This window comes from Lytechinus variegatus, chromosome 12 (assembly GCF_018143015.1).
Source record: "Lytechinus variegatus isolate NC3 chromosome 12, Lvar_3.0, whole genome shotgun sequence".
In the NCBI taxonomy this organism is placed as follows: Eukaryota; Metazoa; Echinodermata; class Echinoidea; order Temnopleuroida; family Toxopneustidae; genus Lytechinus; species Lytechinus variegatus.
This window is the reverse complement of record NC_054751.1, coordinates 30,599,705-30,613,321: the sequence shown is the minus strand read 5'-3', so window position 1 is coordinate 30,613,321 and position 13,617 is coordinate 30,599,705. Positions and strand designations below refer to the sequence as shown.

Below are 13,617 nucleotides of genomic sequence, written 5' to 3'. Positions count from 1 at the left end.
TCCTGTAGAGGAAATTATGACACAGACGGATTTCAATAGAGTAACGATTGATTGGATCGATCGTAACTCTTTGTTAGACGGGGCCCTGGTCTGGACCAGCGAATTACTGAAGCGATGTTACTGAACGCTTGTGGTGCGGACTATTTTAGTGCGGGCCTGGTGCGGACCAAGAAATCATGAGTTACTGAAAACGGTATTTTTCCACTTGATATTTCATACTGACCAAAATTTTAATTGTAAATAGTAACGGGGCTGTTTTGTACTTCATTTACAAACAAATAATGATCGACATCACCAAATATCATTCGTTGTGGAAAATTTCAATATGAATTGTAATTTTGACAGTTTTTGTATATGTGTGTTTCTCTTTAGATATATTCGGACTGTTATTTAGAATGGGAAAGATATACTTTGATACACCACACTACATTATCATGACTTGTGTAAGGAATGACAGGAAAAAATTACATGGCTAGGTCATCTGTTAGCCATGTTGATAAAAATTGATGCCTTGGTGGGCATAGTGGGACGGTGGCAGGCAAGGTATTTTATTGGGATGCTTTTCGGCATATTGACAATTCCACAATGTGTTGAATGTTAATTGTATTTACATGATTTAGCAATTAGCTGTGTTTTAGAACTTATTTTGTTTTCAAAGTACTGCACATAAGAAATTTGCAGGAGTCAAAAAGGCTTTTATTACACGTTGGTTTTGTTCTATTGTATGTGATTATAAGGCTATGAGGACAATAGATGCAGCTAAATGAAAAAAAGATGGGAAATTATCTTTTTTTTCTAATTTCATTTTCAGATGTATATTATCGAATCTAATATACCTTGAATTTTAATTTATTTTAATCCCCAAACTTTTTTTTTCATGGCTTCTAAAAATCCCAAAATGGCAATTCTGACCAATGTGTGATGCAGTCATATTGAAGAAACCAATGGTCAAAATATGTCAATTTTTGGCTAAATCCGTGACGTCATACTATTCAGGGGTGGGGGTGTTAAAAAAATAGATCACCCCCTATGAAAAGTAGGTTCATCGCTTGGATTTACACCAATGTTTTGCACCGTAATGTTATGTTTATTGATAGTTTCTTAAGACTCTTTTAAAAGATAGAGACGATTTATTATTACTATTGTGTTTTTTATTAATCGAGCAAAATGTAAATACAAATACGAACTGTAAATACCAAAATACAATTTGAATAATCAAATATGAATAAGTAGAATGACAGAAGAGAGTTAAACAAAAGTGGTTTCCATGTAATATTCAATACCGTTGCCCAATAGTGTCTTTAATTTCGATATGAGATAAATGTAGCTCACTGAGAATCAATCATTCTCAGCGAAGTAAGTCAAGCATGAATTATTGTGTTATAACTATGTCCTCCTCGTAGGGAGACATAGATTCATGAATTTAGATGTTGTTGTTCCTCGATGGAATTTGTAAAAATAATCTTCATGCACATTGTAATTGTAGGCACTACGCATGACGTCATAATTTTGTAGAATGGCAAGCGACATTGTTCTTAAACTGCTATGCATTGAATGTAATGAATAAAATCAAGTTTATCTTTATCATTCTTGTCAAATAAAGTACCTTCATACCAACAAACAGGTGAAAATGGTTTAAACATGGAATTCAAGTCAGTAATATCTCCACACGATGTCTACAGGGAATTGTGTTAGCTTGTGATGCTGCTTACATTATTTCCAAATTGAATTCCTATTTGGGTTTTTTTTTTCTGACGCCGCCCCTGGATATTAAATTCATGCACTCAAAGTCATTGCTATAATCAACGCAATTATAGAAACATGGGTAATTTACGAGGCAGTTTGATGAATGAATAATCCATTTGACAACTATACTTCCTCCGCACGAACGAGTAAGCTGCACGTGATCATGCATACCCATTCGCGCATGCGCATACACCATGACCCACTCTCAGCACATGCACTACTTTCATCTTTTTTAGTATGCATACACTTTTACGTATTAATTTTTTCTATCTAGGTAATCAGCATGGGCAATTTCGTTACATACATAAATAGCCCAGATAGTAAGTTGATCACGCACTGTTTTTCTTATTTTGCAACTAACTGCCTCAAGGGGTGAAATAACAGAAGTCAACATCGCATTTGAAAGTGAATGTTATCATCACTCTATTTTTTATACGAGCCCCAACTCTAATTCTTCATTTTTCCATCTATTGCACTGAAAGTTTAAAAAAGTATGTCCATTTTTCAGACAAACATTATCATTGTAACAAATGCTTTGATTTCCATTTTTGGCACGTTGGGAAATACTGCCATGATTATCACCTACCTATGTCGTCAAGAAGTCCGAGAAACTTCAAACTGGTTCACCCTGGCGTCGTTTACCATCGGCGAATTAATGTCCTGTGTTTATTACCCGATTCAAATATTGACTGATATATACATCATTGACAACAACCCAGCTTGTCTCTTTGCAATGTCGTTTGGTACCTCGTGTGGGATATGCTTCACACTCAACGTCCTTGGTTTGACGGTGGAGCGTTACATTTCGATCTGCAAGCCTCTGCGAGCACCGACTTTGCTTACCCAGCGTCGCATCGGGGGTGTCATTCTGGCCATCTTCATCTACTCATTAACAACAGCTATGTTCATCCCCTACGTTACTCCCCTTGGCTTCAAAGGCAACATATCCGGCGACGCTAACGGATGCAGAATCAGCACCGTCATTTCAAGTCAAAGCTACGTCGCATTCCTATTTGCCAACGGGCTTCTGCCCATACCCGCCATGATCATCATCTACTGTCGCATTTATCAAGTTCTGCGTCGCCACATCCGCACCGTCTCTGATCTCACCGTGATCCAGCCGGTTACCTCTCAAGGGGAATCGGGTGATCCCGGTCGGGTAGCTGCGACCGCCAATGATCGCAGAGTCTGGAAGCGCCAGGTCAAGTCTGCTGCTCTGCTCTTCATCATCGTCATCAGCTTCGCAGTCTGTTGGTTGCCTTATGTTGTCTTCATCCTCTACCGATCGTTCACCAGTGTCGTAAGTCCGCTTGCCTTTTCCATGAGCCGCGCCATTGTTTTCCTTAATGTAGCCATCCATCCATTCGTCTACGGTTTTGGCAACAAGACTTACCGCCAAGCCATATATTTTGTTTTCTGTGGCCCAGTGATGAAGGTGTTCGGTCGTGATCCTCTGACGAGTGTGACCGTGTGATTACCTTACATAGCATGATCAAAGACTTTCATAAAGTCCATATAAATTACATTTACCTGACAATTTGAGCCAGACAACTCAGTGACCTTGTCCAACATAGTAAGAAATTGAAGAGAAGTGGACCTTCCACATGTCCCAGGGACGAAGCCATACTAGGACTAAACAGCTTATTGCCCTTCAAGTGGTCAATAATTCCATCTCGGAGTAAAGAATCAACTGGTAAATGATACTCACCATGAAATTTTATTTGTGATTATCTAGCGCACAAGGAAGGTTCACCAGTCGTTCTTAAAGTTGTTCTTAATGTATAAACAGCTTTATGAACCATCCACCTGGAGCCCGCAACACAAAGCTTACCAATGATCGTAGAATAAGTTTTCACGATTGATTGCATTGACTACAATGTACAATCATTCGTAAATATTAATCATGCGATCAATCGTTATATGCTTTGGGTTACGGACCGCTAGGCCCCGTTTTAAAGAGTTGCAATTGATCCGATCAATCGTAACTATATGGACGGCCAGCAACTTCAACATGTAAAATGCTTGTTTGTTAAAAAAAAATTTAGATAGGAATGTATATCAATAAATTCATTGATTTCTTGACAATTTGATGTGTTCTCCTTTATTAACAAAGGACATTTTACAAATTTCCTGTAGAGGAAATTATGACACAGACGGATTTCAATAGAGTTACGATTGATTGGATCGATCGTAACTCTTTGTTAGACGGGGCCCTGGTCTGGACCAGCGAATTACTAAAGCGATGTTACTGAACGCTTGTGGTGCGGACTATTTTAGTGCGGGCCTGGTGCGGACCAAGAAATCATGAGTTACTGAAAACGGTATTTTTCCACTTGATATTTCATACTGACCAAAATTTTGATTGTAAATAGTAACGGGGCTGTTTTGTACTTCGTTTACAAACAAATAATGAACGACATCACCAAACATCATTCGTTGTGGAAAATTTCAATATAAATTTGTCATTTTGACAGTTTTTGTATATGTGTGTTTCTCATTAGATATATTCAGACTGTTATTTAGAATGGGTAAGATATATTTTGATACACCACACTACATGTAATGAATGACAGGAAAAATATACATGGCTAGGTCATCTGTTGGCCATGTTAATACAAATGCCTTTGGTGGCGCGGCGGCAGGCAAGGTGTTTTATAGGGATGCTTTTCGCCATTGTGACAATTCCACAATGTGTTGAATGTTAATTGTATTTAGCAATTGGCTCTGTTTTAGAACTTATTTTGTTTTCAAAGTTCTACGCATAAGAAATTCGCAGGAAATCAAAAAGGCTATTAAAACACGTTGGTTTTGTTCTGTTCTATGTGATTACAAGGCTATTAGGACAGTAGATGTAGCTAAATGAAAAAAAATATAATTTACCTTGAATTTGAGACTATAATTAGTGACAGCTCATTATTCCAAGGGTTCGTTATTCTGAAGTTTCGAATACTCGAAGGTTCGATAATTTGAATGTCAGTGTTTCCAGGTCCAAGCTGACAAAACAAAAACACCCGGAAGACGGTTGAAAAATCATTAAATTGGATCCCAAATTCCCCAGATTTTTCAAATCAAAATTATTTCTGAAAAAGTGAGAACCTGTTATGATGGTTCTTGCCAAAAACTAGTGAATGTGTGCTCGTTTGTTCATACCACGGCAGATTTGTTATTATTATCATTTTTATTTTCTAGGTTTTGATGCAATGTAGATTCGTGCATCTTAGTTCAGTGTACTGAAGTAATCCGTTGAATTGCGTAAAATGATGTTCATTATATTCATTAACTATCTGCAATGGATCGTTACTATTAGATCTAGTGTTATAGTATTGAAAAGTAATGAATCTAACTTACTACTCTTCACCAAAGCCTTCAAAATCCCCTAAATAGAAAAAAATCCCCACCTTTATATTTTCCCTAAACAGTTTTTTTTACATCCCAAAAGGCTTCTAAAAATAGAAGTCCCCAAATGGCAACTCTGACCAATGTGTGAGGCAGTCATATATCAAAGAAACCAACATCAAACCGACTGATAATATGTCATTGGAATTATAGTGCCTGGCAGGGGCGGATCCAGGATTTAAAGGAGGGCCACATTTTCCCGAGGAAAATTTGTTTGACATGCAAAGAAAAAGGGGGCACCCTTGTGTTAAAACGGCATATTTACATTAAAAATTTTGATTGTGCCTCTCAAGGGGAGGGGGGGCACAGGCCCATTGCGCCCCCCCCCCCCTGGATCCGCCAGTGATGTATATAGATTCTAGTCGATTGGAGTTGGTTTAGCCCCTGTGAATGTAGCTTTAAAGACATCTTAATGGTCAAAGATATGTCGATTTTTCGCGCCATTGGCGTAAATCCATGACGTCATACTATTCAAGGGGGGGTGAAACAATAGATCACCCCCTGAAGAGTAGGTTCATCGCTTGGATTTACACCAGAGTTTTGCACCATTATTTCATGTTTATTGATAGTTTCTTAATACTCTTTTAAAAGACGGAGACGAATTATTATCATTATTATTTGTTATTTTTAATATCGTTATTATTATTATTGTCATCATCATCGTTTTCATTATTACTATTATTATTATTATCAATTTTTATTTATCGACCAAATCGTAAAATGTGAATATAAAAATACATTTTGAATGATAAAACAGTAAAAGGACATAAAAAAAGAGAATTAAAAATAGTGGTTTTCCATGTAACATTCAATACCGTTGCCCAGTATTGTCTTTAATTACATTATGATATAAATGTATCTCACTGAGAATCATAATTATTTTCAGCAAAGCAAGTCAAGCATGATTCTTGCTTCATAACCTTTTCCTCCTCGTAGGGAGACATAGCTTTATGAATTAAGATGTTGTTGTTCCTCGATGGAATTTGTAAAAATAATCTTCATGCACATTGTAATTGTAGGCACTACGCATGACGTCATAATTTTGTAGAATGGCAAGCCAGTTTGTTCTTATGCTGCTATGCATTGAATCAAATGAATAAATGAAGTTTATATCTATAATTCTTGTCCAATAAAGAATCTTCATACCAACAAACAAGTAAAAATGATTTAAACATGGAATTCAAGTCAGTAATATCTCAGTTACGTTTTTCAATTGGTTTTCCAAATTACGAATATCTTCCTTGTCTCTTTTGCATCACAGAAAAGTTAGTCCTGTTAAGAGTGAGTTCTCTTTGACGATAAAGGAAGGAAAATAGGAGAAAAAAAATTATGAAGATTTTATTGGTGAATGTATTATGATAAATTATGAAGAAATAAAAATTGTGATTTTGTGAGGTCATAGTTTTGTGATCACCTTTAACATATACATGAGTCATGTAATATATATTCAAAAAAATTAACAAAATAAAGGAATATGATGAATAAAAAATATTTTTCTCATAAAAGGGGATATGGAATGATATCTGATGAAATATACATTTATGGAATGTGTCTGATAGAATAGACATTTATTGAATTTGTCTGATGGAATACATTTATTGAATATGTCTGATAGAATATACTTTTATGGAATGTGTCTGATGGAATATACATTTATGGAATGTGTCTTATGGAATATACATTTATGGAATGTGTCTGATAGCATATACATTTATGGAATGTGTCAGATGGAATATACATTTATGGAATGTGTCAGATGGAATACACATTTATGGAATGTGTCTGATAGAATAGACATTTATTGAATTTGTCTGATGAAATACATTCATTGAATATGTCTGATAGAATATATTTTTAAGTTTTATGGAATGTGTCTGATAGCATATACATTTATGGAATGTGTCAGATGGAATATACATTTATGGAATGTGTCTTATGGAATATACATTTATGGAATGTGTCTGATGGAATATACATTCCTAGAATGTGTCTGATGATTTATCCACTGAACAAATAAAATCACTTTGAATATTGAGAAAATTACATTTTTGTGAATTTATATCACACGACATTTTGGACTAGCTGCTCGTCTTCCTCTCTAATATCTCTAATTCATCTTAAATCAGATTATCCCATGCTTAATATTACAATTTAATTATTTTTTTCGGTAATGAATGTTTCTCTCAAAAGACCTCAGTTACCATTTTTTTATTGATCAATCTACATGAGAGATAACTATGATGTAATGTGGAAATCGTTACTATGACCAGATATCAGTAAGCATAAAATTAGTGTAAAATAAGATTTAAGTCTTTAAAAGTATTCTATCGGCACAGTCAATGATATTTGTCCTTATTTTATGAAATTCTTCTTCTCTCTTTCGTCCTCTTTTATATCTTTATCCATTACTATGTTTGACAATATTGTGTCCTCTTTGAACAATGTTCTCTGTAATGCACATGATGTGTATATAGTCTCAGTTTTAATCTGTATTTCATTTCCCAACACTCTAAAAAAATATTGGATAAAAGTGCTCAATGAGGGTAATTATGTGTCCAACCATTATTGGGCATTTCTTTAGGGCATTTTTATCTATCCAGTGTGATGAAAAATGTGCCCATTCTAAAGTAATTGCTGCTTATTTTTTTTAAATCTTACTGGACAATATGCTATCGGCATTGGGTAAAATACTGCCCCAAATTGGTTGGACACATAATTCCCCTCGTGGTGGTAAAAATTTTACCCAATATTTTTTCTTTACAGTTAATGGAACAGTCATTATTCATGAATTTCAAAATCTCGAAAATAGTGGAGCGTACAAATTAATAATATTTAGCGAGGATTATGATTAAGTCGGTGACACATAAAATAATGAAGAATACATGAAGCACATCTAAGCAAATCCTGCAAGCGAGATATATTTTGATAAAAACATTAGTATAGAGCTATCCAGTGAAACCGGAGCTTGATATAAAATAACTATTATTCCAGAATTGAACATGATAATATAGGGATCTAGTCGGCCATTTTTTTCAGATATCATAAGAAATAGATGCGTCCAGAGTTCTTGTCCAAAAAGTACAGATTCGTCCTTGTAATAGACTGCAACTTAATTGTTATAATCAGCAGGTAGATGAAATGATATATTTTTTGTGGTTACACATGTTAAATGAAAAGACAGATTTGGAACTATTTGTGTAATCGACTGTCGCAGCAGCAAACCTCGTTGGATCTTGATGTCGTTCACTTTTCTTTATTCGTCACGTTCGTCGCGAAGCCGTAACTTTGAGATCCGTCGCTAAAAACAAACACTCTACTCACCCGGTATTTAATTTGAATTTCATGCTTTTCATATTAAAAACAGACAAATTCGAGTGTTTTGTACTATGTGGCTACCATATAGCATTGCACTATCTTATATTATTGTACTAGTATTATTATTATTTCTCTGTTTGCTGCCAATTAGTAATGGCAGACGTTGCCGCTACAGTTTCTTCTAATTTAAGAAGAAATATTGTATCGTTGGCTGTAGAAAATTATGTTTAATACTGTGTAATATCAAGAAACAAGTTACCGTGTTAATATTTCCGAGTCCTGATTCTAGTTTCTTTTTAAAGAAATAAACCAGATATTCATAGAGATCATACCATGGTATACTGCTCCTTTATGTCATGCGTGGTTGGTCCAACTAATTAGAAAATTGACAAGTTTAACAACTTGCTGTTGTAATGAAAGATAGCAACAATAAGTATGATGAGGACGGAAGAAGTGTGATGTTGATAGGAAATGAATGGAGGCCTCGGATAGAATTGGCGAAAATGGCAGAGTAAAAGAGTGCATGTATGTACAATGGAAAGGGACAAGGAAGAAAAGAGTGAAGGAGAAAGAGGGAAAAGAGAGATAGATAACTGAGTGAGAGTGGGTGTGTGTATGTGTGTGGGAGGGTGTGTGTGTGAGAGAGAGCGATTATTTGGGCACATGTGGTTTAGTCTGGAGAGGGAGAAAGGGGGATGGGAGAGAATGACAAATAGTTATCACACAGTATTATGTTCTGTGCGCGTTTTGTGCGTGTGTGTGGGGCACCAGTGTGTGGGCGTTCCCTCTCTCCCCCGCTCTCTCTTCTCTCCCTCTTTTTTCTCTGTCTCTTTCTTTCTTTATCTCTTTCTCCCTATCTATCGGTCTATATAGATGGACCCATTATCACATGCATTATCGTGGGGTTTTTTTCAGTGTAATATTCATAAAAAGATTACTTCATTCCGTTTTTGTCTCACCTGCGAAGCAGAGTGAGACTATAGGCGCCGCTTTTCCGACGGCGGCGGCGGCGGCGTCAACATCAAATCTTAACCTGAGGTTAAGTTTTTGAAATGACATCATAACTTAGAAAGTATATGGACCTAGTTCATGAAACTTGGCCATAAGGTTAATCAAGTATTACTGAACATCCTATTAGAGTTTCATGTCACATGACCAGGGTCAAAGGTCATTTAGGGTCAATGAACTTAGACCATGTTGGAGGAATCAACATCGAAATCTTAACCTGAGGTTAAGTTTTTGAAATGTCATCATAACTTAGAAAATATATAGACCTAGTTCATGAAACTTGGACATAAGGTTAATCAAGTATCACTGAACATCCTGCATGAGTTTCACGTCACATGACCAAGGTCAAAGGTCATTTAGGGTCAATGAACTTTGGCCGAATTGGGGATATCTGTTGAATTCCCATCATAACTTTGAAAGTTTATGGATCTGATTCATGAAACTTGGATATAATAGTAATCAAGCATCACTGAATATTTTGTGCAAGTTTCAGGTCTCATGATTAAGGTCAAACGTCATTTAGGGTCAATGAACTTTGGCCGAATCGGGGGTATCTGTTGAATTACCATCATAACTTTGAAAGTTTATTAGTCTAGTTCATTAAACTTGGACATATGAGTTATCAAATATCACTGAACATCCTGTGCGCGTTTCAGGTCGCATGACCAAGGTCAAAGGTCAATGAACTTTGGCCGAATTGGGTGTATCTGTTGAATTACCATCATAACTTTGAAAGTTTATGGATCTGATTCATGAAACTTGTACATAAGAGTAATCAAGTATCACTGAACATCCTGTGCGAGTTTCAGGTCACATGATCAAGGTCAAAGGTCATGTAAGGTCAATGAACTTTGGCTATGTTGGGGTTTTTTGTTGAATAACCATCATATCTCTGTAAGTTTATTGGTCTCGTTCATAAAAAGTGGACATAAGAGTAACCATGTATCACTGAACATCTTGTGTGAGTTAGAGTAGTATTCAAAGTCAGCACTGCTGCTATATTGAACCGCGTGATGCAGGTGAGACGGCCAGAGGCATTCCACTTGTTTGTTCTTTTTTACTGCTCTTAATTCCCCCTCTGAATAATTTTTCTTGCAATGCTTGCCCCCTCCCCTTTTATCCCTATCACCCTCTCTGAGCCTTAATCAAAGTAATAAAGAGATCATGAAATCCATATTACAAATGGTTAATCAAAATTTCATGCTTGGTGTACATTCTCTATACAATTCATATATTTAATGGAGGATATTGAGATGTACGCATAGAATATTGATCAATCGGTTAAAACAATAACATATTAATACAATGAATACATTAATCTAAAGTACATGACGAAAATTGGGGGTAATATTAAAGGCCTATAATGTTGGGGTCTGGGTATTACTTGATTGGCCGCTAGACGACCAAATCATCATGAATATAGTGTGTGTGTGTGTGTTTTCTTTTTTCGAAGAGAGTCAGACGATCCTCCTTTTATCATGTTTATCGCCTCTATGTCTCATTAGATGTGTTCGAAAGTTATTTAAGCAGCTTATGTATTTTCTCCACTGGGAGTAAATATACACCATCATCGGATGAATTTTTCATAAAACGTCTAATACTAGACCTAAATCAAAGGCCCATGACCCTGTAAAACGATTACGTTCGAGTATTAACTCATAATCTGACATTTAACCGGCGACTTAAACGTAGAATTGCGGCTAATAGTATTAAGTTTTAAATGCTAATACAATACTGCTATGTACAAGTATATACTTACACTTGCTCAGACATCACTTTTTTTTATTAAAAACACGAAGCTAAGATGAAATTAAAGAAATAATGAAGAAGTATACAGGGCCCTCGGAACTATTTTTTTCACTGGGGGTGTAAATGTGAAAAAGCCCCCCCCCCCTAAAAAAAAGTTTTCACTTCAAAATGGAGATCAAATCGGTCCCGAGAAATTTGAAAAGCAAAAAAAAAAAGTTTCATTCTAAAATAGAGGTCATTTGGTTACATTATTTTTCAATTTTTACACATCTTACGTGGGGATGCTGTCTATGCTTGGAGAATAATATACGCAAATAATGAAGAAGAAGAAAAAGAAGAATATTAAGGAGAAGAATGAGAAGAAGAAGAAAAAGAAGAAGAATGAGAAGAAGAAGAAGAAGAAGGAAAAGAAGAAGAATGAGAAGAAGAAGAATGAGAAGAAGAAGAAGAAAAAGAAGAAGAAGAAGAAAGAAAAGAAGAAGAATGAGAAGAAAAAGAAGAAGAAAATGAAAAGAAGACTTTTTTTTGACTTTTCAAAGTAAAACTTTATTTACATTGCATATAATAAATAATACAAATAAAAATATACAGACATTGATGCACTTAATATGTCAAGTGTTTGTGAGCTAAACAATAAACAAAACAATCAATAAGTAATACATAAAGCGGAAGACATTAAACAATTCATGAACAAGCAATAAATTTAACAATAGAAAACGAGAAATTTTTTTTAAATGTACTGAATACTGACGACAGATGATTACAGAACTACAATATCATCAGTATTTAAAACGATTTTACTGTGGGAAGTTATTAATTTCCATAAAGAGCTTTGCTCAAAAAAAATCAATCATAAAATACCGAAGGAGGTACACAAAATCTTAGGCATAACATAAAAATAATAGCAAAGAAAATATGTGATCACGTCAAAACAATTAAATCAACCATGTGAGACTATCGTTATCCAAAAGAAAGAGTACATTATTGGGTGACCATGTTTTAAGAAATAAAGCCAAATTGCTTTGTAATTTGTGGAATTCATAATCAATAATGACTCTGTTTTTAATTCTAAATTTCCAAAACGGAAGCGGATCAAAAAAACGAGAGGTTCGGTAAAGCCAATATAATGTGCTTTTAAGACTAACAATAAGAAAGTTGGATAGGCGCACGGCTTCCCTGCTACGACCTCTTGCATGTGGAACCAAGGTCCAGTAGAGGTCAAAGTCAATGTTCACTTCGGGCAAAAGACATGAAAGGAGGTGGTGAAGAAGATCCAAGGCCGGTTGAATAGAAGTGCACTCGATAAAGAGGTGTAATATAGTTCCTTTCTTGCCACACCATCCACATGAAGAGGAGATGTCGGAATTAAGGTGATGAAGAACGGCAAGCGACGGAAGGACATTATGTAATAGTTTGTACTGAGTGTCCCCATCTTTCTTAGACGAAGGATAGTAGTAGATTTCAGTCCAGTTGATTAGTGTAGATGGGGAAAGTATCCCAATCTCGTGCCAATGAGTAACTTGAGTTCTAGGAAGAAAGTTAATAGAACGGTTGAGGATTCGATATATCGATTTAGTGGGTGTGGCAAGAATGTTCTTGTTGTCCTTAGTTATAATCGAGAACGGAGAGTTGATAGGTTCAGCCAGATTGTGAAGATGAGTTGAAACTATTGACAGTCTAAGTCCGCTGTTTAAAAAGAATCTGGGAAACAAACTGGAAATCACTTTGTGAAGTCGAGAGAGGTCAAATTCCAAGAGCCGTAAAGATGGACGCTGCAGGGTGGATGTGATGGCGACCTCGTCTGCTCGGAGCCAGGTACCGTTGTTCGGGTTTACAAGATGTTTGACGAGTTTGATTCCACATGCAAATAATCTAGCAGGGAAGATCTTGTCGCCATCCAGTGTGTAATGAAGAAATTTATAATAATTCAAAGGAATATTGAACACATGGTTGACAGTGAAGGACGATGTCTCGATGCTGGCTCCAGAGATTCCCCAAGCACGCAAAATTTCCGAATAGAAACAAGGAAGACTGGTATAAAACTTTGGGTCTAATTCAGTCAGAAACAAAGAAAAATCAAAATTTAATTTCTTATATCTCCGAAGATTATAAGAACAAAAGGTATACGCGGGATGAGAACAAAGATTGAGATAACGCTGTAAAAAGGCAAAACGAAACGTGAGTGTTCGTGCTTGGAGACATACCAAACCAAGTCCACCTTTGTTAGGTTGTTGAAACAGAATTTGCTTTCTTAAAAGATGTCGTTTTCCGGACCAAACAAAATTAATAAGCATTTCTTGGAGTTCATCCAGTATTTGCTGAGGGGGAGATAAAACTGCAAGGCAATGAAACAGTTTAGATGCAGCTAGTTGATTAGCAATAATGATTCTGCCTTTGAAGGAT

The 13,617-nt window shown here is 35.8% G+C and overlaps 1 protein-coding gene across 1 annotated transcript; it reads left to right on the top strand.

Annotated features, from left to right (window-relative positions):
* The first annotated feature begins 2,317 nt into the window (after positions 1 to 2,317).
* On the top strand, positions 2,318 to 3,220 carry LOC121425376 (alpha-1A adrenergic receptor-like). The gene has a single exon (XM_041621405.1). It carries the CDS (start codon positions 2,318 to 2,320, stop codon positions 3,218 to 3,220), a length of 903 nt encoding a protein of 300 aa, XP_041477339.1.
* Positions 3,221 to 13,617: the final 10,397 nt, after the last annotated feature.

Bases quoted from the DNA above. Each gene is read 5' to 3' on its own strand.
- LOC121425376 (XM_041621405.1), top strand. From the start codon at position 2,318: ATGATTATCACCTACCTATGTCGTCAAGAAGTCCGAGAAACTTCAAAC.